Source organism: Zootermopsis nevadensis, unplaced genomic scaffold (genome assembly GCF_977971745.1).
Source record: "Zootermopsis nevadensis isolate Lab colony 2312 unplaced genomic scaffold, Znev_1.0 Znev_ptg000002l, whole genome shotgun sequence".
Lineage (NCBI taxonomy): Eukaryota > Metazoa > Arthropoda > Insecta > Blattodea > Termopsidae > Zootermopsis > Zootermopsis nevadensis.
This window is the reverse complement of record NW_028259134.1, coordinates 1,075,676-1,102,818: the sequence shown is the minus strand read 5'-3', so window position 1 is coordinate 1,102,818 and position 27,143 is coordinate 1,075,676. Positions and strand designations below refer to the sequence as shown.

The 27,143-nt window shown below is 38.7% G+C and overlaps 1 protein-coding gene across 1 annotated transcript in view; it reads right to left on the bottom strand.

The window, feature by feature from the left end:
- Wnt6 (Wnt oncogene analog 6) overlaps window positions 1–27,143 on the bottom strand; it is an 85,542-nt gene that overhangs the window by 25,055 nt on the left and 33,344 nt on the right. Inside the window, exon 2 of the mRNA XM_087357749.1 lies at window positions 4,161–4,381. Within this exon, the coding sequence (XP_087213875.1) occupies window positions 4,161–4,381 (221 nt within the window). The remainder of the gene's footprint in view (window positions 1–4,160; window positions 4,382–27,143) is intronic.

Here is a 27,143-nt window from a genome sequence, read left to right as displayed (position 1 = left end):
AATTGTTGGGATGCCACGGAGGAAAACTCCGTGTTGCCTAGACCACGGCCTTGCCCAACACAAGTTATAAATTCGGGCACCGCCGGGAATCGAACCCGAGACCCCAGGATTACAAGGCCAGCGTTTTAACCGCTAGACCACCGCCGTCAAATCACAATGTATTTAAAATAAGATAATTAAAATAATTAAAATATCATTCTGTGTTCCATATCGAATCGATTATAATTTAATTTTAATGTATTTTTTTCTATCAAATAGAACATGTGTTGGTGATGAGTTGCAAGAATTTTTGTTCAGCCTGTACAACTGATTCTATCAGCGCGTCGCAATAAATTGAACGATGCATTTACAGAAACTGCAAGTTTGCTTTATTCTTTTGTTTCTAATTTTCTTCTGTTGTTCTCCAAGAAAAGAGAGTGACCTTGGCGAAATCAACACAATTACGTCACGTTGATAAGGCACCTGATTCCTCGAGCGACGACAAGTTTTAAGACCAGTTTAAAAGAAATCAATTACTTTGACGGATCATCTGATTTACCGCTCGAGTGGCCAGCGACGTTTCTGGAAAAAAAAAAGAAAAAAAAGTTGCCCTCGTCAGCCCCAAAGTAGGCCTACATGCCTGTCAACACAAAGGATTACTACAGTCGTTTATAAAATCTACTGAAGGATTCCTTTCGTTTGCCTGTTTTGAACTTCGCAACTAAAACAACGAATGTGATAGCAGTGTAGACAGATTTTTAAGCATAAATGTCATATGTAGCATCGTTTTTGAGCGATGTTTCAACCTTAATTACGTGGTTTACGGCGACAGCTCTTGGACCCAACAAAATATAACTACTGGAGGTAAATTTGGCTTTACGCAGATACCGACACTGTGTAGGGCGTAAACTACGTCCTCAGTTGACCTTTTAGGGACAAGGAAATACATAGAAATTATCGCAGACCAGAATGATCGCTAATTTCTGTGATGCTATTGAAAAGTTAAGTAGCTGGCACCGATTTCCAAAGGAAAAAATAAGAAATAACTTTAGAAGTCACGAAATGGTAAGTATTTTGCCTTAGTTGAGCAAAGCGAAGTTCAATTTATCCTTTCAATAAACATAGTTTGATCGATTTCTGGCCAAATCGTATTTTGCACATTTATAAACGTCCGGAGTGACTTGGGTAATTTAAAGGAGCTGATGTTTTCAAGACGGCGATGATGCTCACGGATGCTACATCACACGGTGAACAAACATGATAACCCGCTGTTGCGACCCCACAGTAAATCAGTCATCCAGGCTGCCTGCCTTCTCCGCCCCACCCCCTCCGTCCTCCGACTACTGACTTAGTTTCCAGTCTGTCCAACTGTACACGCTTGTTAAGTTTTTGCCTCGGAGTTCAGTAGCAAAAGGTTGGTCGTCGCAACACAGCATCAACCGGAATGCCAGAGTTCGATTCCCGAGGCTCAGACAGACTTCTTTTAAACCGTGACACACCCTAATTTGTCAAATACACACACATGACGGCAAATCGCAAAATGATGCCGTGATGATGGAGGCAGCAAGTTCCTCTGAAACTTCTAAGCCATCTTAAGACTCGCCTCGAATCTTGTATTTAAATAATCTCCCAATTAAAATGTAGGCATACGAGAACTGAACAACACAATCTCTAGATAAGACTGTCGTTGATAAAACAGAGTGAGTATTACAAATTCTGATTATGAAAAATATGTATTGCCTTTTTCTAACCATAACGTGAGGTGAGTTTGAAGAACACAATCATCTTCGATCATTCACGTCTCAATCAAAATTTCAGATAGAATTGTTATCGTATTTTACCACCGGACCATAAAAACGTAAGGGGGAGTGGATGTTAAGGTCAGCGCATTCTTAGACTCAGCACTTAAGGAGGTTAAGGTGAGTTTTACGCTTCGGACCTGTAGACACCGGACAGAATGATTTTCAAAAAAAAATTGGGCCTAGTGGTAAAGAAATACTCTGCCTTGCCGGCTACCGAAAGCTGATCGTTCCCCTATTGTAACGTTTCTCGTCTATCGTTAGAGCGAATAGCCTCACATATAATAGACACGCCTGTAAATAAATATCAGTGCTCTGGACAGAGTAATAACTTTAAATAGTGCGTCGTTACTGATGGTAAACCACCCGCAACGCAAGGCTGGTCGTACGCTCGACGACTGACCGACCCCTCCTGGAGGAATTGAATTTTACGCCTGGACAAGGGAGTGGCGTTAAATCTTTGCCGTTCTTAACTTAAAAGGCAATGCAAAAAATAAAAGTTTTATTTGCTATAATAATTTTATAATCTCAGCTGTCGACAAAACTTCAAAGAATCTGAATATCATTCTCTCCCCCATTAAAATGTCATCATGTTCCCATTTTAAATAAAATACAGTCACAACAAAACCACAGAAGCCGAGATCGGGCCTTGTAAATGAGTGACAACCATTCTACAAGTGGAAATCGTAGACGTTAGAGATGGTTATGATGGTAATTTTTGCCATCTGCGTTGGTTCACCATGTGCGAAAAGCCATTGGTTCTCCGCACACCAAATACTGAAATTTTCTGAATTATATATTAGATGTTTTTTTTTGTTAAATATGTACACATTTTTGAAAAGCACTGTACGTAGTCGTGTGTTGTGATGCTGGGTGGTTTTGTAGATGGTTACTAATATTTTGGGAGAAACACGCAGCCTTATATTCAAATCAAAGATGGAGGCTACTACAAAATAAATTATGTTCTCGCATAAAGAATTCAAACCTCAAAATCCACAAGGAATCGAACGCCACAAACTATGATACGAGTAAAGACAGATTATTACGAGGTTTTCCGTGTATCCACAAGTACTACATTTCGATTGAAAGATTGTGGTAGAATGCGAAGATGATTATACAATAACAGAGGCGTTCTTTACATAAACACAGGCACGTTAGGGGTGTGTGATCCAAAGACAATAAAACATCCCGTCGTCAAACACGTTCAGCGATGGTAACGCCAATGGATGTGAGCGGAAAATGCAGACTACGGAAAAGTGAATCTTTGAAGGAAACTGAAAGGAATGAAGTCATCTCGGGCGGTCATTTTTTTCTGTCTTAGAAGTACACACACCCCGCAGATGTTGATTCCACATGGGCTAAGAAGACTTCATTACGGACTAAAGAGATACAAGGTGGGATGAGGAATATAACAGATGAAAAAGATGAGAATTTGGAAGCAAAATAAATTAAGTACTTCGTGTGTAACAGAGGAGAAATGGTTTCTCTGGCCACCTGAGCCTGCACAACTTTTTCTGTCATTAATCATAATTTGTAAGTAATGAAAATGCGTTGTTGATGACGTACACGTCTCTTTCTAATATAAGTTACACTCACAAGACATCACGTGACCAGTTTTTATCTCCAACTAAGACATATCAAGGCAACCAAGGTAAATAACTCGTCACGTTTAATGAAAAAATGGTGTATGTGCTTCAGACTCGTAAACATTCCTCTGCAACTTTTCACGTTGAGGATTTCGATTTTTAAAAATCTAGACTAACTTTTTTTTTTCATGTTATAGTTCGACCCTGAGAAAATTATTTTTCATTTGAACATTTCTTACTGCGTGTTATAAATAACATTAAAAAAGTCATCTCGCTACGAGTGGAGGTGGCTTACTTATTACCCATCAAATGCTTTCACTTTATTCAAACAGGTGTGTTACATTTACCATGTTCAGTGACCTGGAAGTTAATGTATACTAAATTAGTCATATTGCTAAGATATATAATTAAATATTATATAATGTAGCGCCCTAAATAATTTTCGGTTATTGTCCGTATTTGAAATGGATGCGAAATTATATATTTAATTATATATTTCATATTTTTTGTTTATTTTTTATTTCATATAAAAGTGAAACTTGGCCTCTCACAATAAGGACAGAGACACATGAAGAGTGTTTAAGGCAATGCTCTGTGGAAAATATTTGGACTTAAGAAAAAGAGACAAGGATTTTGATATTGTTCAGTCAATCTGAAACTGAATTTAACTCTCTGACATGAGTTCGTAGCGTACGAGACAAAGACGCTCATTTTGGCCCAAATTTCGGGTTCCGTCCTCGCTTCTCACCTGATTCTTCTGGAACGTAAAAGTGCGCCGTGTGACGGATGCACTCACCTCTCATGAGAACTTTCCGGAGGCTTCTGCGCGCTGTCGTGCAGTTCCATCGTCGGTTCCGGAACTGGTACTGACACTCCTTGGTGCCTAGTGACACGCCTTTCGTAATCTCCTTCAGGAGCGCCGGCTCCTTCTTGCAAATGTCTGCAAGTCTGCCGCGCAGTCGACGGGTCTTTTTACAGATGAGCGTCGGGTCCATCACCACGTGACTACCCACGGCCCTGCGCAACAATCAATCAATCAATCAATCAATCAATCAATCTGTGGACGGTCTGTTTGTTTCTAATCTTCCAGAATTTACGCTTGCTGTGATGGATTGCACATTTACGTCTCAGAAAAAACAAAGAACGTAAAGCGATTTGTAAAGTTAATTCATTAAGTGAAAAATGAATAACACTTACCAAAAAGCGTGAGAGATCTTGTAACAGGCACGTTATTGAAGAAAAATACAAAATACATTTTCCGAATGCAACAGAAAAGAATGTTGGAAACGTTTTCTCAAGTGTCGCCCGCGTAGACATTATACGTCAAGACACCATCGATTGCAGTACAATCGTCAATGCACGGATTTATATCGCTTCCTTTGGTAGGTTGGGTTAGTTCGACTTAAGAATATCCACTGGCTTTAAGTAATTCTTGAATCATTAAGACTATTCTTGTGGCAAGGAGTACCAACTTAAATTGTACAAGTTGTATTCAAACGAAGGCCGCGTGTCATTAAAAACACTAATCTAGGGCCAAATCAACACCTAAATTTCCTACAGTGTTTGACAATTTCGTATCTGTGACCTCTGACAATTTTAAAATTAATGATCCGAAAATAGGCAACACAATTTTATAAAAAATTAGTCAAAAGTAAATTTCATGTTATATATAAATCTTAATGTGGTGGCAGAATTAAAGTATTTCATATCGAGCTTAAAAATTAGATTCAGCTGAAGATGTTACAGCACAACGTGAACTGAGTTAACCGAATAGAAATTACTTAAAATCAGTTTTAGTATAAACAAAATCAAAATGGAGTCGAATTACTATGCTGGGCTTATACATTACACAAATAATTTTTAAAACAATGACATAGAATATTAAGCTCAGTCATTAACGACAACTCCCCGCGGGTAAAGCCGGCCTGGGTGTGACGCTAACCACGCACACACCCCCATCTAGTCCCTCTAAGCGCCTACATGGCGTATAGTGGACAGCTATGATAAAAATAAGTTTTTCTTAATTGAATGATATACATTAATATATAAGTCCATAAAACAGAAAATTCCTCAAAAATGTTTAAAGATATTTACGCGTTCGAAAAATTCTCTGCCTTTTTTGGTGTCCTAAATTTCATCACCGCGTTCACAAAAGCATACATAGGCTACATATTTATTTATTTATTTGTGCTTTTAATCCGAAATAACACAAACGGAAATTATAATGTGTCAATACACGACTACACTTGAAATATAATCATTGTGAAACCAGTAAAATGTAGTAGGAGTTCAAATTATGAAAAATTCTGCGTCCTTTCATGTCGAAAAGTTACACACAACACACCAAGAGCCCTAGAATTCAGACCGAGGATTTCAGACGCAAAAATTCCATAACTTCAGTCTAATCCCTTTCGAAGAAACCAATCTTAATTAGGTCGGGATCCGTCTAATTACTCGGTAATGTTATGAAGATGTGACGCCTGACAGGTCGTCTGTTAATACTAGGAAGCTACTCGCAGAGTATTCGTTAGCTGGTGTGTTCAGCAAATAATAAGATAATATCGTATAATGAGAAGCGGTCTCGTCGCCTCGCCTCCCGTCTACTTGCGTCATGAGACAGCAATTTACTGTCCAAATGACTCTCTAGACGTTACAATTCTCATACTTGAAGAAACTAAGCTTAAGGCAAACTTTCAGTGATCGCGCAAGGCTCCAGGATTTTGTTTACAATTTCACACCAGTCATCGCGCAGGGAGATGGAACGATTGTATTCAACACACAGCTTTTATTAAAAACTTCCAATATCTTGTACAGATGTGTTTGAGAAAGAATCAACAGAGAAGTTTAGGAAAAATATCACATAATGAGAATCAGAGTATCAGCTTCACAAGTCAAGACGTAAATTATGAGTAGTTAATATTTTGCAACTACATTTTAGCGTAACGGAGATAAAAGCATTTGAAGAAAATGATAAATTCTGAAAATGCAAAAGATAATTTATATATGAGGGTTAATGTCGATCAGCTAATGCATTGGATGTTAACGCCGATGTGAATTATCCCGCAGAAGATATTGTGAGAATTTAAATAGCTTCATGACCTGGTCCATCATCATTTATTGTCAGGTTCAACAAAATCTCTTGTTGAAAGTTTTGTCTGACTGGGAATAGTAAAGTTAAAGTAGCGAATCAGATTGTGTAGGGGAAACAAAACATGGCTGAATTTCACAATTTATTCCTGCAAACATTTCAAAAGCAAACTGGATTCGAACCCAAGATCCTATTCTACACCCGGCCCATGACCTACGCGCCTCACGCCGTATCCTGACCGACTATATTAGATCGTCTTTTGAAGACGAAACACATTCACGTTTCTTGTCTGCGTATCTCGGCTCTTCAAGGATTAATATCAGCCTTTTCACTACTTTTTATTTATTATTTAGTGTTCTGTCTGACGACAGGTCCATATGAACAGGATCCTTCCATCCTTTTCTCGGACTGGGACCTGTTCATATACGTTCTTGGCAGATGATCCAGAAGTGGTTTGCCATTGCCTTCTTCTGTGTGTGAATGGAGTAATTGTTGGGATGCCACGGAGGAAAACTCCGTGTTGCCTAGACCACGGCCTTGCCCAACACAAGTTATAAATTCGGGCACCGCCGTGAATCGAACCCGATCTACAGATCTAAGTCCTGAACAGGGGGTCAAAAGAGACGCATGACAAATAACTAAAATATTTAAAACGAATACAATGCAAGAAGGACACATCCCTACATTGAATTCATTCACTACACAACGACAGATCAGAACATGTAAGGATGGAGTTCATCCGTACAAGGCAAGAGATTTCAATTCACGACCTTCGAAACAAGACACGTCGCTTATCACAGTGTTGCTCTGAATATCTCATAATAGTGTCAGACGCCTCGACAGTTGCACTAATACCAAAATGGCCAGATTAATTTCAGACATGCTTCTGATAGTTTGGAAACGTCTAATGTTCAAGATCTCGAGCCTTCTAAGATCCGTCTTAAGATCAATAATCATTGCAGTATTCACAATAAATTGTAACTCAACGCCTTCCTTATTGTCAACCAGATAAATCCTATCCGAACGTACATTCCTCATTTTAAGGTCTCTTTTAATATTATCCTCACATCTACAACTATGTCTTCCAAGTTACGTCTTCCCTTCCTCGACTAAAACTATGTATGCATGCCTCCATCTCCCCTCCAACCTCACCCCTTGATATGACCACAGTAACAATATCTGATAAAGATCAATAATTATACAGCTCCTCACTATAAACTTTAACCCATCTAAATCCACGAGAAATCTCGATCGCGATTTCTGGTTTCCGGGCCGAGATTTGAACCAGAAAACTCTCGAATACGAAGCAAGGGTTCGACATTGCAGCACGTCGTTCGACCCCATTAATTCCAGGGGCAATGGAATGATGTTTTAGTTAAATTTATATAAATGCATGAGTTTTAAATTTTATATATATTTATTTTGTACAGTCTATACACAAACATTTGAAGTTTATTGGTGTTGTAAAAAAAAAACGTTTGTGTATAGACTGTACAAAATAAATATATTTAATCAAACACAAACATGACGCATATAAGATACAAATTTAAATTTTATGTTATGTAATTTGCGAACTGAGACGTTACATTTGAGATTTATGCAAAGAAAATAGCGAATGAATGCATTCGAAAATGAAGTTTTGTAGAAATCCGCAATTATATAACTTGCTCCAACCGAATGAAGCAAAGTTTTCTATCGGTTTGGCGGAGTACACTTGAGGAGAGACGTAAGACTTCACAGCTATTAATTCAGTTTGCAATCTGCATGAATAAAACTTGAAGAAAGAAAGTGAAATATTTTTGTCCTGTATCTTGTGGCATGGCCTCCCGTAATTTTGGACAAAATTGCGTCCGATGTATATATCGTACGGCTTCAAGCATAAGGAAATGTGTATAATGCTACTCCCCATGTGGACATAACTGAAACCTCTTCTTGTCTGCGTCTATCCATAAATTCTAAATTAAACAGAAGCAAACAAGAATAAGAAAATTAAATTCATCAGATGCTGTTATTTGAAATTCACTGTTTGTTTCTCCTGATAGCTTACCGCATACTTTATGAGACTGCTGTACTTGTTTACATAAAGTTCTCCTGAACTGCCTACTCTCTATATCAGCGGTATTCAACTTTTTTTGTTCGCGTACCCCCAGATATAATTTCTCTTCAAGTTTGTACCCCCCAAAGTTGTTGGTGTATAATTCAAGTTATACATAGTATATAATCTACTTCTAAAATAAATTAAATAAATTACATTACTTATTATTCAGTGTTTATCATAAAATAATATTTTTTTTAAAAAATTTCACGTACCCCCTAAGATGTCTTCGCGTACCCCCAGATATAATTTCTCTTCAACTTTGTACCCCCAAAGTTGTTGGTGTATAATTCAAGTTATACATAGTATATAATCTACTTCTAAAATAAATTAAATAAATTACATTACTGATTATTCAGTGTTTATCACAAAATATTTTTTTTTTAAATTTCACGTACCCCCGGGGGTACGCGTACCCCAGGTTGTTTACCACTGCTCTATATTATAAGCTGTAAGTCGTTCGAAATCATCACTAAATATCTATTTCAATCTGAAAATCATCTGATTTGCTATTATTGATATTCTGGTTCAGCCAGACCTCCCTAAGAACCAGAATCAAGGTCACATATCTCTTAAGCGATGCCTGGGGTTTGTGGTCACAACATTCTTCTTTCGAGTCTCGGCCAGACCTCTGTCTGCCATTATTTAGATCTTCCGTGGTTTCTGTCCGAGCGAATTACGGGCAGAAATTTTAAATAGGCCTCGACTTATGCCGTTTTCTCCTCAGTTGGAAACTACACAAACCCTTGTGATTGGTCCAGCATCGTTAAATAACCTAAGAATAAACCATTTAGAAATTGATTTAATATTGAGAATAAAGCCACAGGCCATGTTATTTCACTAAAAATGCCCATCTCATGTACGCGATTTTATTTCTCTGAAAATAAATTCCAACTTCTAAACGAATACGCAATCACCAGGAAATCTCCAAGGTTCACTAAGATTTACCTCGAGGTGTTTGTTCTTGTAGGTCTAAGAGATTTCCATCCCGAGCAAAAAGGATCTACGTCAACAACTTGCCTGATGCATCAATCATTTAAAAATATCAAAATACAATGTATTACGCCAAAACGTATATAGGATTAATAATAATAATTAAATTTTTAATACTACTACTACTACTACTACTACTAATTATAATAATATTCAAGTTGTGGGAAAATAATAGTTGATAACACATATTATAATAGGTCCTTTAAAATTTAGGGAATTAAAAAATATACAGCATACTTCATGGAACACATTTCAACTTGAAAACCTAGCAGTAGCTCAGCGTGTTATGATATGCCCGTCGTTCTATGAAAACATTTATTTTTACCATTCCTTATTAATTAATTTATAATAAATTTAGATTTTTTTTAAATATTTCTCTACACTTAAAGTCAGTCTGTGAGCTAGACTTGTTTCTGCTGCCAACACTATTTTTAAGTTTCATTTTTAACATTTCGATATCGGATTTTTATGACATTCAATGTATCATTGTTTTTTCTCATTTCAAAACAATTTATTTTTTGACAGATAGAACACGTGTCAGGAAAAGGCTGCTTGATTTTCGATCATCCTGTAGACCTATAATGACAATTGCCTCGTGCGTTAAGTCTCATTTACAAAATATCTTAAATGACTCATTCAGTTAGCATAAATTCCCGCCATTGGTTGTTGACAGGCGGGTAATGTCGGAAACTTTGGCATTTATACCAGGGAAACGTAATTAAAAACATTATGTTCTTCTTCATACAATTTGAAGCTGATATTCTGCCTTCTCTGCAATGAAATTTATTCATCTTTCATAACTTCCTCGTATTGTAACATTCGATTAGACGCTTGGTTAGGTCAAAGCTCTTCAACGACCATCCCATTCGCAGAGTGAGACGAAGGTTAACGCCATGTTTGTGTAACCCACTGGCATACTTTGATGGCCGCGGGACGTCCATCTGTTCTGACGGAATTAGCTATCTGATGAAAGTCGTAATTGCTGACGTGTTAGGAGACGTCTGCCTCATGCCTTTACTCAGGTGTTAAGATACGCCTGGAACGTTTATACTGAGATATTCCAATTAATTATACGCAGTTGTGTTGGGCACAAGTTACAGGTAATATCAGAAATTTCATGTTAGATGCTCAAAGAATGCCTACGCCGCGTAATAATTACTTCAGGTGTGGAACAGGAAGGAAGACCTCAGAAGCCTACTGATGCTACCACGTTGATAACAAGGGTTGAATCACTTTAAGGACAACCTACTTTAATAATCAGTAACTCAACATTTTGTACTAGTACGTACTCTAACCAGTGATTAATTTCTTAAACAACATTAACCAGCTGTTCTTGGTAATGGTGATGTGTGGTGTTTTCTTTGAGATAAGGACTGCGTTTTTAAATGATATTTAGAAGAGCTTCGGCTTCAAAGATTGAATGCAGTTCGTCAGGAGTTATACGAAGTGAGGCTTCTATCAGCAGAGTTTTAATTTCAATGAAGACTCAAATCTGATTCGTGCTATACTACAGGCGGTTAGTCGCCAACATCTCACCGGGTAAGGTTCGGGTTCCATTTCAGAACAGTCCTCGTGGCTTACCGAACCCGAAGGTTCATCACCGAATTAACCAAAGCCCTGGGCCAACAAAATCCAGTCTCCTTCAACTCCTATCTCCCACAGATCCCGCCTGACATTATCCTCCCATCTACGTCTAGGTCTCCCCAGAGGTCTCTTCCCCTGAGGCTTCCCAAATAGTGGACCCAACCAACCAGATGGCTTAGCGAACACAAAGGTTCATCACCGAATTAACCAAAGCCCTCCACCGGACCCTGTCCTGGGCCAACAAAATCCAGTCTCTTTCAACTCCTATCTCCCATAGATCCCGCCTGACATTATCCTCCCATCTACGTCTAGGTCTCCCCAGCGGTCTCTTCCCTTCAGGTTTCCCAACCAGTACCCGGTGCACACCTCTTGTCCCATCCATGAGCGTTACATGCCCCGCCAATCTCATTCTTCTCGACTTAATCACCCTCACAATACTGGGGGAGCAGTACAGATTTTTAAGCTAGTCATTGTGCAGTTTTCTCCACGCCCCATCGTCTTCTCTCCGAGGCCCAAATATCCTCCTCAACACCCGATTCTCAAACACCTGCAATCTGTGTTCCTCCCTCTGAGTGAGAGACCATGTTTCGCACCCATACAAAACAACAGGCAAGATTATTGTTTTGTATACTTTAATTTTCAGGTTCTTATAAATCAGACGGGAAGACAAAATATTTTGGACTGAGAAGTAGCAAGCATTTCCGGAATTTAGTCTCCTCCTAACTTCCTCATGAGTAACCCAATGTTTCTATAAGAAGAAATGGTTTTTGGTGCATGAAGTGTCATGCAGACTCACATCAGAATCTTACACTAATAAAACCCCTGAGTCAAATTTTCACGCTTGAGATACAAAAAAGTACTTTCTTCGTCACACATTTACGAGTTTCTCAAATCAGAGTGCAAAAGAGAAATGTAAGTCAACGATGTTGTTCAGTTACACCGCATGGAAAGAGACCTCAGCGGGCTTAATATTAATAGTTAACAGTTTCTTGGTGGACTACTCAAAACCAGAATATTTCACTTTACGAAAGTATCTGGTTAGCATATTTTCAGTTTAAATTTATGAAAAATATCAGCAGCGAAAAACAGTGTGTAAAAATAATATTAATAATAATATTTTTCAATCTACACGACTTATAAAAAAAGAGGAATCTGAAGATGGCTGTCTTCTGGGTCATTCATCGCCCTGATGATGGAGGCAGCAAGGACTTGCGAAACGTTAATAATCTTCTACCACACAACAAGACGTAATAACCCAGAAGACAGCCATCTTCAGACTCACAGCCGTAGAAACCTCAAATCCTATTTATATGAAGTTATTCACATTTCAGAAATAAACTACGTATAATTTATTACTGTACTATATTTTGCTGGAAACTGTTTTCAATTCCATTTTGTAGATGTCACCGGCGTCGATGTTCATTTGTTGCTAACACAAATCTTATTTCATGATATAGGCATTTTTCCCCACCAACACGAGGCTGGCATACAAGTGGAAAGTAATGTATCTAAAACCTAATGAGTCTATGAAGAGAATTAATACAATATTGCACGTTTCAACATTGACCAACATAACTCCATATCTCTGACAGAAATGTACGTGGTAAATTAAGGAATAATCGAATTAAAGTTGGCCACGATTTCTTTAATGCAGTACATTCTAGTCGGTGTACCGTCACAAACCTTGCTTTTCATCTCATCTTGTATTAAGACCACCTGCAATATTTGTACGATGAGTCGCTTGTTATGAATTCATTAAACTTCTATTTCACCTTCCAGGTCTAACGAAATTTTTCCTTTCAACGACGTTAACAATCGAAATCTAATAACGAATTCAATACGAAATCTATCGAGATCTGCGTTTATTTAAGGAATTTCAAGGAACGTATAAAACAGAGAACATTTATTGCGGAAACAACTAGCAACGGTCGCCAAACCGGACCTCTCAATGAATTCCGGAAAGTTTTGGAGCATTTTGAGCAGGGAACGCTGGGGGCACGCGGCCCCCCATCACACATCCATCACTTTTTGGAACAGAACAGGTCCTGGATGTTCTGGAATGTGCACTGAGCAATGTGCTGAATAAGGACGAGTCACCACACCGGTTTTTAGTTCAGATTGAGACCGTACAGCCGCCGGATTATAATATCTGAATCCGGCGATTTCTGATAGACCGTGGATATTCTTGAACCAGGGACGGAGGCAAGAGACACATTTCAGACATGCGTGTTATGTCAAGACAGCCCAAGAATATACATTCAGGAATATTTGAACGATATAAACGAAAGGTAAGTTTTTCTTGGAATAGATTAGTATTTGCGGTTACCATAATTCCACAAGTTGGCGCGTGGTTCAAAGAACAGCACAACAAAAAATAATTCATCGGTTTTAAAATTTATAAAGTCTTCAGGCAAATTATTATTTTTTGGAAAATTTTACAGAATTGTCGTGTATTTACGGATTAAAATTATGTAATTTTTCCAAATGTAGAGAATTATAAAATAAACCACAAAAGAGCTTTGGACGAGGGATTAGTTTCAGCTAGCTCAAGTAAAATTGACGTGCAAGAGATCAAAAGAACATTATTACGACATTCCAGAAAATATTTATTTTCAGATAACCAGAACTGTGACTCGAGAAACGACAGACATTTGAAGAAAGCAAATTTGATAGTGTAATATATGTCCATCTTGCGTTCGTAAACAATGAACCTGCATAAATTACGTTAAAACATTTTTTAAGTTGGTGTTAATATGTAATGTTCTTGCAGATTTAATTACACCAACATTCTACATCTTGCATTATCGCATTGACCTAAACATTTATATTAGCTTAAATTTGGTAGCATTTTCTTCAATCCTAAATGTCTTGACACCAGCGACATATTGAATGCTAGAATTCGGTTCCATGTAAATATTAAGCGAAAGACTGTCTGATAAACCTGTGATAGTAAAACTTTGCCTACAAAGTCACCATCTTTCCAGCATATTTGATGCTAAATATCATATGTATCTGATGCAGAGTAGTTAAATAGCAAAATAAACGAGTGTCAGTAACTTCTGCCTTCTTTCAGCAAATGTTTTTGTGGTAAAACTACCCAAATGCCGCTCAGCGTGATACTAAGCAGCCTAGTCTTTTGGGGAAATACGTAAACATGGCTTTAGTAAGGAAATTTCCCGTATCTTATACAAGAAACATAAAGTTTAAAGTACATGTTACATAATACAATTACGCTCACTGTTTCGTACGGAGATGAAATTTGTTCTCTCGCTTGAAAATAGAGAGTGAAAGTAAGAGACGGACAATAAGGTTTTTCGTAATTATTTTTCAACGTTAGGGTCCACAAATCAAGGGTAACCATCACCCAGAAATACTCCTCAACCACACTAAGGTCACTGCCCCCGGACAACTTCGAATTCAGTGACACTAATCTTAAAGTTTAAGTTTTAAGATAAATTCTGATTAAAAGCCTCAGAATTACCACTCTTTACGTCACAGTCAATGACTATCGTAACCTATGGCGTCCACTCGGGTATGGACCTAGAAATGTATCGATATATCGCCCTGATGACGGAGGCAGTATGACCTCTGAAACGTTGGTTAACATCGACCAGACTACACAGCGCAATAACCCAGAAGACAGAAATCTTCATACTCACCGCTGTGAGAACCTCAAGTCTTACGATATATTTTTAAATTCGTATTTTGTTTAAGCCTAATGCAAAGCTACCTAGAAGACACGTATATTTATTTATTTATCTGTTTCGCCAAAGTTAGTGACTAATCCATTTTTATGTTATTTATATACGTGTATCAGTTAAAGTGATTATGTACTGTCGGATGACGTAATAAATTGATCAAGAATCTTGAATAGTTGGGGTATAAAAGGTGGTTACTGTGGGTTATTATGTTTAGTAATCGCTGAAAGGTCCTGAGGAAAAGAAGGACCTGATTATTTTATCACCAACGACGACAAGAATTCGGAAATTCGGCCCTGTCTCACAGTAAAACATGCAGACTGCACCTCAGATCCTATTGCATTACGCATTAAAGTCATGGGATCAACAGAGAACAAACATAAACTTTATTAAAACTGAGAAAATTAAGATTATTTTTTATTTTATTGTATAAGACCCGTTCTTCAGTACCTGAGCATCTGCGGGTCTCAACCTTTCGTTAGCTTTGATCTATAGACATTTTGGTAGGACTCCTTGGACGAGGGATCGGCCCGTCGCAAGGCCTCTATCTGTACACAGGACAGCACAACACAGAAAAACATCCATGGCTTGAGTGGGATTCGAACCCACGGTCCCAGTAACCAAGCGACACAAGGACCACGCGGCCAATGTGACGGCACGATTAAATATGGTTCCTCTAATTTTATTCTGTAAGATTCAGAAAAGACAACTGCTTCAATATAACATCTAGAAGTTGGTTTTCGAAACCTTAATATAACGCGATTCTTAATAACACGCAACATAACTCCGGACCGTGTCCTACTCAGGCATCAAAGGATTTTCTGTAATCATATGGAGTAAACCGCTCTGTTAGCGAAGCATGTCAACAACTTCAAGGCGCCAGTTAACACTCAGTGTTTGGACACAAATCATTGACGATTTCCTCACAGGACCTTGCGAGGTACCGGCTCTACATTCAGGGACCTCCTCTTCGTGTTTGTCAATGAAAAGATTACATCATCTGTTGGAGGATGCGTAACCATTTCCAACGCGACAGACTGTGGCCTCCACGATCACCCGACCTCACTCAAACCTGCCGAATTCTACCTGTGGAGTCACCTGACGGACATAGTTTGCTCGAAAAGAGGAAACAAATGACACGTGACTGGAATTTTTCAGCATAAGACAAACTCATTTCGTCACAAGACTCAGCAGTTTTCGTAAATAATCTGTAAACTTTAAGACGTCGATGTCTTATTTTATTTATTTTATTATTTAGTGTTCTGTCTGACGACAGGTCCATATGAACAGGATCCTTCCATCCTTTTCTCGGACTGGGACCTGTTCATATACGTTCTTGGCAGATGATCCAGTAGTGGTTTGCCATTGCCTTCTTCTGTGTGTGAATGGAGTAATTGTTGGGATGCCACGGAGGAAAACTCCGTGTTGCCTAGACCACGGCCTTGCCCAACACAAGTTATAAATTCGGGCACCGCCGGGAATCGAACCCGAGACCCCAGGATTACAAGGCTAGAAATTAATAAATACGCTCCTGAAATACAGTTTTACGTATCTCGTTTTCGGTCTTATTTCTTCTTGAAATGTATCCTGTAGATGGAGGCAGTATGTTTCACCGAAACCGTGGTATCTACCTACAAGTCAGCACGACGATATAACCCTGACGACTAACATCACAGGCTGACCCCTACTTACACTACACCCAAAAACTTCGCAGTTAATCGTAAAGTCCAAATGTTTTTCGAACCGGTGGATACTTCACACAGGAATGACACGAGGGAAGTAAGTCGTTAACACGTGCCGTGGGATCGCGTACTTTCGTCCGACGCCTTGTCCCATTTGTCCACCCCTGCATCCTGCTCTCGTGCTAAAGCGGGCCTCATCTCCTGTTCCCGTTTGTTTCTGTTGGCTTCTCACTCCTTGAACATCTTAACCGCGTTGACAGTGGGGAAGTGAGACAGTGATACAGAGTGCCGCTGTGACGTCAGACTTTCTTGGCCAATCAAGAGCTGAATTTTAATCTCAGTTTGCTTCCAGCATCCCGGAAAATATTATATTATACGATCGACGTACAGAACATATATCATCTGGCGGACACACAAAGGTCACATTATTAACCCAGTTTCATAGACACACAGTTTTATCTCGCAATGAGGAATATTTTTACTGCAATGACAGTGGGACAGACGTTTCCGCAGTTCGGATTTCAATTAAGACGTTTTTTTATGATACAATATTATGATACAGGCTATTGAAAGTGGTTCACAAATGCAGAATTGTAAACTCTGAACACGGCTAACATCTCTAGAGGAAATGTATCCTAAAAACACGAGCAATTGGAGAGGAATTTAATGTATTTATTTTATTTTTAAAGCAAATTATTCACTCATAGGCCTAAATCAGGGGTTCCCAATCTTTTCCAAGCCTGAGGCCACATTTAACCTCTTTGCATACTTTCCTAATACAATTTACTGGAATGTCATGGTAAATTTGTTAAAAATGCTACTAAAATATTCCCGGCAATTGCAAACAGGTTCACATATTACCAAATAATTTTCTTTCATAAAATCATGTTCCTGATTCGACGCACTTTAATAAAAATTAAAAATTTCTCACAGGGAGAGACACTTTCTTAATCGCCATCGTTTGCATTTCCTTCTTACGTTCGCCCAAGATTCTACGCTGTATTTAAAAACAAAAAAAAACCTTCAAGGAAACGGACCCATCTGGGTGAGTATCCGAATACGAAAATTCGGGCTCCAAAAGTTACGTAATATTTTCTTTACTAGAAAACTAACGATCAGTTTCTCATGGAGTTGGTTGTTCATAGATCTATAATTACGCTGTAAAGATTATATAGAAAACACGTAAATTTAGATTTAGGCCTTCTATTCATTGTCAAAGCGAATCAGAATTTTGTGCACAATTTATTAAATCTGTTCGACTCTCAGTTATAAAAAATATATTTAACATTAAGAAATACAGCCGGGACACGTTCATATTTACGAAGGATTTCGTCTCAAAGTTGACTGAAGTTTATCAAAGATTCTTGTCAGAAAGAACATATAAAATGCTTACAAAATATCTTAGTAAATATACCTGAATATGGGACTTATTACGGCAATAGAAAAACCGAAACATACAGCCTCAGCCTGAATTTAAAATGTGTAAGACGGAGACGAGGTGTAGAAATGAAATCTAAAATATGGCGTTTAAAATAATAATCAGTATCGTGGCGGGATATGACATCCTCTGGGAACAGAAATAAACCAATGGCGTTGAGTCCTACAAAGACGTTCTTATGCTTCACATACACGGAAATATATTTCTTATTATATGGCTTTCAAACACAAGTGTTTTATAGAAGAATTATTTATTTTATTTTACGAGCAAAAATAGCATTAGTTTCTGTTGCGCGCTGCCAAGAACATTCCATGATCTCGTATGGCGATCACAAACAGAAGATATTACACGCGAGAAAAGAAATCCATCCTAAAATGTTTCTCCGAAGAGTAAGTTATAGGTCGAATATACAAAATATTTTTATTAAAACAACATTGACGAATTCTCCATCCAAAACGTAGTAATTTTTAACATAAACCAAGATTACGGATTAAGTCCAGGAGAATTTGTTGTGTTCAAAATGCACCATCGTCACAAACGTTCAGATTAATTCATAATACATATGAAAAATGTTACCTATCTTAGATGCTTTCGTAACTGAATAACACGAACAGGAATATTTCCATAGAAATGGAGAATCTGAAACGCTTAAAGGAGAAGTTGAAGTGTATATTATTATGTTGCCTAAGTTAAAATCAGCCAGTATTTCTTGTTTCGGTGCTACTCCGTTTTGTAACCTCGTCTGTTATCGGCCACGGCGGTTTTGTGCGTCATTTAAGAAAAGTCATAGCAAAGTTACGCTCTAATAAGAATCTCCAGCAGTTAGTATCTGAAGTCCCAGATAAAGGTAATGTCTTTAACTCATCACACACTAAACGTATCTAACCTTACCTAACCTAACCTAACCCAACCTAACCTAACCTAACCTTACCTAACCTAACCTAACCTTACCTTACCTAACCTAACCTACCTTAAAACCGTTATTTGTTTACGCACTGTCTTTCCACCAATTTCAGTGTTGAAACTGGATGGCACATAACAAACAAGGACTACGTTATGTTCATAACAGAGGAGTGAATGTTAAATTACTCAAAGTTAATTCAGACTTCACTCACAGTGCCCCCTTTATAAAATTCTGAAATAAATCATTGACCAATTCAACAATTAACTAACTTCATGGATTAGAGTCCTTCATGAGAGGAAAATAGTATGCTAAGCTATTTAACAAATTATGCTCCGTATTTTACACAGATATGAGGTTCATTACTATGTTCATAAAATTCCACCATCAATTCCTAACATCAGCCAGATGAATCCATTCCACAGCTCCAAACATATTTTTTCTAAGATACATTTTAATATTATCCTCCCACATATGACTACGTCTTCCTAGTGGTTTTTACCTTTCAGACGTTCCACCCATAATTCTGTACGCATATAATTTCTCCCACATGCATGCTACATGTCCGTCCCATCTCATTCTCCTTGATTTGATGCGGAGTACAGATTTTGGATCCATCCTCGTGTTCCATCAACCCTCCTACGTCAAAACTTTTTCTTAATATCTTCCAACGTGGCCTCCGACTCAACTTTCATAACAAATATACCACTTTTCAATCTACATCAGTAGTGAATTTAGGCCCAATCTATCAATTAACCACCACGAAGAGGGGAGACACCGATGTCACTTTGAATCTGCTATCAAACAACTATCTTCGAGTGTTTCTTTTGTAACCTCGGGCTCGGTGGGGGGGAGGGGGAGGCTGTCGTGTGGCGTTATGTTCGTGTTTACTGTGTTTTTTACTCACAAACACGTCAGTCTCCATGGCCGTCACACCAATGAAGGTCGAATTCTTTCAATATCAACATGGCGGCCATGGAAACTTATGAGATGGACGAATACTGCTATGGTAACCTTCAGGGGCCCCTAAGACGCTACTTGAGCTCTGAGATCGTGCTTCAGATACTGAACGTTTACACAAACAAACATTTTGTACGAAGACAGGTAACATTTATATACAGACTGTGTCAGAACAATTATATTTACGGAAAAAAAACCCAGGCCTATGTAAGACTTCGTTAAATTTCAATGTTATCATTCAGTCTTTGCGGGCCTAAGTGGGAATAATAATAATAAAGGTTGGCCTATTTTAGAGAGATTCAATCTTTCAGTACTTATTCCATGCGACGATATCTCCTCTGTAACTAAGTTATAAAATAATTGTTTTTCCATTTTGTTTTCTAGAAAAACAGATCGCTATTCTTCACGTCAAGGCAAGTTCCTCAGCTAGACACGTTTCTGCTGTTAATGCAAATTTGCAATAACAGCGATGTTTTTAGAAGAAATTATTCTTATCTTAATGTCCGTTTATCTAACATGAAACATTTCTTCAAGGCCATCTCTTGTCCATAGATTCTATAGCTCGATCCTATTTTCAGTGCAATTTTTTATCTAATCTACAGATTTCATATTACTGTGAATAATGGTTGATTTTTACAACAATTTATTTTGTTATTTCATCAGAACATGCCTGTAGTTAGATTCTCTTGTCGATATCAAACACATTAACAAATTTATAGAATTTAATTACTATTTTCATTAGTATTTATTTTGTTACTCATATATTATACTAAGAATATACTAGTTATGGACACCATCATTTTTCACTAAAGTTACGAGTAATTTATTACAAGAAATTAAAAGATACTTATTCTAAATTCTATCACACGCAGGTTCTAAAATAATAGGCTGTGACTTCACATATGTCTACCGTTAACTAAACATCGTCTTATGCATTGTACGTATCGGATTTCTTATATAGCGCCTTAACAACTACCAACAGAGCAGACAGATTTTATTTCTGATTAATCGGCTATTAATATATCTGATGTTTCATACGTAGTCGCAAATTCTCTTCAAAGCGAATCAAAATTTTATATTACACGTAGACTCTCAGAAATAAATTACGGGAACGCATTAGACGGGCGTTATGACGTATACTTATACCTGCTAAAGATTTATTTTTTTTAAATTCTGATCTACGAGGAGAAAGTCATACGTGAAGACCGCTTAGAAATGAATGAAATTTTAATGAGTGCAAAATTGATTAATGGATATATATAATAATACTTGAAAATACCGCTCATAATAAATTGCTCATGCCTGAATCCTGAACGAAAATAAAAATCAAGTGTAAAAATCACTCCACAGCTGAAGTGAGCATATTAAAACTCTAGAAATGCATTGCTTCTCAAAAGGACTACTTTCTATTGGTGTTTAACAAATCAGAGAAGTTCTGAAATAAATGAAGGCCCCATCTGAGGACTACAGCGTTTCTATGTTAGAGCCATAAAACCGGAGCTGGGCTGCAGTTCACCTCGTATATGTATCTAGGGCGAGGTGCGGACAGATCCGAGAGCTAGGCGCCAGCTGACAAAATGTTCAATCTCGTAGCACTCAGCAGCATCTAAAAATAACTAACCCTAACATAGACATGAACCAAGTAGCCTAAACCATCAGTGCCTTAAAATTCGTAAGATAAATAAAGTGTATTAACGGAATAAACCAACGTTCATGTCTACGACGTTAAACAGCGTGAAATTTCGTATCGATGTTTTATATTTTCTCTCAATGTCGTCTGCTCTATCGATTCTAGATGTTCCGATCATGAAGTGTTATTCATGTAGCGAGAACAATTCCGAATCAATTGTGTTGATTTTACATTAGAAATGAAAATGTTTGCTACCTTAGTCCAAACGATACAGAATTAATCATTTTTAAAATAAAATTCCTGTGTTATTAATAACCTCATATTCACGGCCCAGTGCTTAGTTGAACTTTATTATTTATTATTATTATTAAGTGTTCTGTCTGACGACAGGTCCATATGAACAGGATCATTCCATCCTTTTCTCGGACTGGGACCTGTTCATATACGTTCTTGGCAGATGATACAGAAGTGGTTTGCCATTGCCTTCTTCTGTGTGTGAATGGAGTAATTGTTGGGATGCCACGGAGGAAAACTCCGTGTTGCCTAGACCACGGCCTTGCCCAACACAAGTTATAAATTCGGGCACCGCCGGGAATCGAACCCGAGACCCCAGGATTACAAGGGATTACAACCTAACTTCAGTGAAATCCATTCGATTTTAGTTTTGCGTAAAGTAAGGTTTGTGGTAGGAGTTACGAGACTAAAAAGACTAAATTTCAGATCCAGAGATCAGCGCAAAGAATGACTTATGTTGCCGTCAGAGAACAATGACGAATCGCTAACTCCTCACCTCATAAATCCGACAATGTCTTCGTCTCCTTCGAAGCTTCAAAATCTGCAGGAGGCACGTAAACAGCAGTTGCGCGATTTGTTGAAAGACAGACACAAGCCGATTGATTTATTTATTGATAGAACCACATTCAGCTTATACAGTTTACTGACCTTCAGAATATCGCGGTGAAGCATTTTCGACAAATTTTCAAAAGCCCCAAGATCTGTAATTTGTCTTTATTTCATAACTTCACGTTTTTTATCAGTACGCCTATCGGTTTCGTGAAAATAAAATTATGCAATCCTGAAAATATATGTAGGCGCCTCGTATTAATAAAATTCTTTTACCTTCCACATTTCGTGTAGCCGACAAAAAACCATATAAGTCAGGCCATAAGAGCCTTCCGGCAATTAACTTTGTACAGAATGATTCATACATAAAATATATCAACATAGAAAACACTATGTTATCTCACGATGCAAAGGCGTTTATTAAATATCTGAGGATTTCTGTCGTCAAATTTCGTCTAAACTGAGGCCGTGGGTCACTCTGTATTAGACCTACATTCACGGGGACGATTAGACAGAAAACCTGTCTGAATAGTTAGGCCCATCCCACATCATCTTCCTGGACCAGGACACAGCTGTGGATATATTTACACTTCATTTGCATCTCTGGTCTATCGACGGGCGACATGCGAGATGTATCAGTCAATGGCTCCTGCCTCAAACTGTCATCGCTTCTGAATGTTGACTCGAATTCACACACACAAAGATCATTTTGTGGACTTTTCATGGAAGTTCGGCGTTACAGGAGTGTTGAACGACGCTTTCCACTCAACGGAGGTACTTAAATTAGTCATTATTTACTCGAGGTATTTTCAGGCAAGAACATTGAATATTTTAATGATATAATCACATCCCGAATGTATGATAGTCTGTTAGCCTTCTTCAATTAATCATGTAACCCCACTTATTTATCTATTCTAATAACGTAAATCTCCAACCTAACTTGGTTACCCATCTGAAAACACTCTAGACAAACCGATATTATATTTACCTAGATCAGTTAGGCATCAGGCCACTGCTTATAGGCAACTACACACTAAAAATTCCTACAGAGAGCAAAGTTGTCCTTCGTTCTCATTAAGAACCAACCCATGAATATACAACGGCGTGGAAGTAACGTGTCATAGCTTCTTTAAATCATCACCAAATGTAGGAGAGTGGCCAGGTTCACGAATAAATGCGAAACATAACCACAGTCAGTCTGGGTACTACACAGAAATAACTCTTGCCCCTGCAGGAAAGCTACCAGCCTTGCCGAGCTACCCAGCTCCGAAAATACTTATAAAATAGTTAAAGTATAATCTAGAACAGTGGTATTCAACCTGGGGTACGCGTACCCCCGGGGGTACGCGAAGATATCTTAGGGGGTACATGAAATTTAAAAAATATATATATTATTTTATGATAAACACTGAATAATCAGTAATTTATGTAATTTATTTTAGATGTAGATTATATACTACGTATAACTTGAATTATACACCAACAACTTTGGGGGTACAAAGTTGAAGAGAAATTATATCTGGGGGTACGCGAACACAAAAAGGTTGAATACCACTGGTCTAGGATCTTTGGAAATGAAAAAATGTCGACACACAGGCCTGAAATTTTCATACTCGTTCGTGCAAATTACTGAGAGATCACGTGGGACGAAACCTCAGAATTCATGTGCTTAGGCAGGCTTTTTTTCCAACAGAACTGACGTAAGAAAAGTCAAATGCCGGTGCGTTTTAACATCGTTAAACACGCAATGTAATGCCAGGGAACGGTGAAGGTAAATTTGTCTCTGCTCCTTAACTAGGCAGCACGTCGAGCAGGCGTATGGAGAAATGGAGGCACAGCTCCATATATGCTTAATCTCGGCAGCAGACGAAGGAGAACGGTCAGTTTCAGGCCCCGGACAAGAGGCGTGCACCGGGTGTTGGTCGGGAAGCCTGAGGGGAAGAGACATCTGGGGAGACCTAGACGTAGATGGGAGGATAATCTCAGGCGGGATCTATGGGAGATAGGAGTTGAAGGAAACTGGATTTTGTTGGCCCAGGACAGGGTCCGGTGGAGGGCTTTGGTTAATTCAGTGATGAACCTTTGGGTTCCGTAAGCCATCTGGTTGGTTGGGTCCACTATTTGGGAAGCCTGAGGGGAAGAGACCTCTGGGGAGACCTAGACGTAGATGGGAGGATAATGTCAGGCGAGATCTAAGGGAGATAGGAGTTGAAGGAGACTGGATTTTGTTGGCCCAGGACAGGGTCCGGTGGAGGGCTTTGGTTAATTCGGTGATGAACCTTTGTGTTCGCTAAGCCATCTGGTTGGTTGGGTCCACTATTTGGGAAGCCTGAGGGGAAGAGACCTCTGGGGAGACCTAGACGTAGATGGGAGGATAATGTCAGGCGAGATCTAAGGGAGATAGGAGTTGAAGGAGACTGGATTTTGTTGGCCCAGGACAGGGTCCGGTGGAGGGCTTTGGTTAATTCGGTGATGAACCTTTGTGTTCGCTAAGCCATCTAGTTAGTTAGTTAGTTAGTTAAAGGCGTTGGGTATTTTGTGTTCTGAGACCATCGTCTGTCCATTGGCCATCAGGAAGTGAAAAGTCCTCCGCAACGCCTGCCTTAACCTGTGATAAAACTGGTCCTTTCGGAGACTGGCCTTGACTTAGCGGCCAGTAGACAGAGTGCTTTAGAAAAGTAAACAAGCATTGGCACTAGTGCCTCCATGTTCGCGGCGGTCGCCAGAACAGCGGGTGCCATGGAGCCAATGATCTGACCGCGTGGGACGGACTTGCCCAGTGCCCACATTGTGATTGGCTGACCCTCCGGGATCTGTGGTCACTTTCAACGCCTCTGTTGGACTCCTGTCCGGGCCACTAGGCTCATTGTCAGGGAAAACCCTCCGTACTCATTTATTTAGTTCATGGTTTAAACAGACATCAATGAATGGTGAATATTGCAATGATTCTTGCTAATGTCTCGGTATTTTACTGGAAGGACTGAGGAAAAGCACGAAAACTCTTGGTGAAGGTAGAGATTTGACCCCGGAATATTCCTAATACGGAGCAGGGGTGACAACCATTCGAAAAATGTTCAGTGTTTAGGAAGAGAGGAAATTACTGGCAGCAAAGACAGTAACACTGTCAGGTTCTCACGGCTAAAACAATTTTTTTTTCTTATAGGCGGTTACTAACGTCTAACATTCGGCCTGAAGATGGCAGTGATACTTTCCTTCGAAACGGTGTAACCTGTACAAGATAGAGTGTCACGTGTTCCACTAACCCTACACATTCCATATTAGGTAATTTGCATAATTCTTTGACGAGGTCTAACATAACAAACCTTCCAGATAAGAGATAAAACTTTTATTTTGATAAAAGTTCGTCTCACGTCAAATCAAGTTAGTTCTCCGTCCTTGTAGCCTAAACTCCAAGGAGTAGAGTGGCAATTGCGATTGTAATAATACCTCATACCTACTTTATAAAATCCTTACCACCCTTTTTATGGAACAGAAGGTCCATTACCCTGTTCAAAAGAGCCAGTGAATGGACCCTACTCTGAGCCACCTTAATCTGGGTTGTAGGGCCGTGTAGTCTGATAGACGTTTATCAGCATTTCAGAGATCACTACCGCCTCCATCGTCAGGGCTATGATTTATCACCCTGGTAAACTTCTACCAGACTACACGGCCCTACAACCCAGAAGACAGCCATTTTAATAACATCACGGATTGTGAGGCCAGGAAGTCATGTAGATAAAATATCAACATTTCTGAAAAACAACCCACGGACTTTTCTGAACACAGCTGGGACTTCTATAATGCTAGGTTACTAAGCAAACACGAGTGTAGCTGAGCCTAATAGGCATATTAAAGTATCCTGGGATCGAACTCAAACCACTATCACCAATATTTTTATTAACCTATTTATTTAGGTCTGTTTAATTACGATATAGAATATTTACAAAAAATTAAGATCTTGTCTATGAAAATTATAAAGTGTAATAATGTACTTTATATTTTAAAATTCTGGAAATCGGGCTACCGATACAAAATAATATGTAAATTGGAGAATAAATTGAGTACGATATCAATTAAGTTCAGTTTATGAGTGAATATAATTAAACAGGCTGCTTCTGAAGTATTTGCCGTAATTTAGTGGAGAGATTCGAGACGTAAATGTTAGTTAGTAAGGCCTGGAAAGTTCTTTTGTAATATCGGAGACGCACATTATGCTGCAAAACCGGTTGTCAGCACGAAAGCGTAAACCTGCTAAATTGTGTGGGCCAGAATCATAGGAGATCATGTCATTGGTCGATGTATCTAAGCAGCAAACCTCGCTATTTCCCAGCAGACAATTAATTATTGTTAGAGGACGTCTCGTGGCTCCTTCAAAATCGTGATCCAGCATATTTCGATCTGGCTGTATCTCCTGTGTCGTGGCCACCACGGTCACCGGACATAAACCCGATAGACTTTTGGTTGTCGAAATTTCAGAAATTGTCTTCACTATATGACAAGATTTTCATGAGTTCCCTGTTCAGACGTTCCTCAAAAAGCTTTCGCTGCTGAACATTGATCCACAGCGCATCTGACCTTCCGGACACCGTAGTGTCAAACGCGAGACTTTATTACGAATTATCGTGCTGACAGTTTCCAAGGTTTACGTGTCGTTGTCTTGGCTTTGATCGGTTACAAAATTTAGCAGCCCAGAAAGTAATTGTGACTTCCTCATGACACGAGATAGAAAAATATAAAATTTCTCAAGTGAATTAAAACGTCCGTACTGGAACCAGAAACCAAAGCGAACTTTTAAGAAACTGTAAGAAAATTGTGGCCGAAACGACGGAATAATGATACAACAGCGCACAAATACGTATTTTAACCT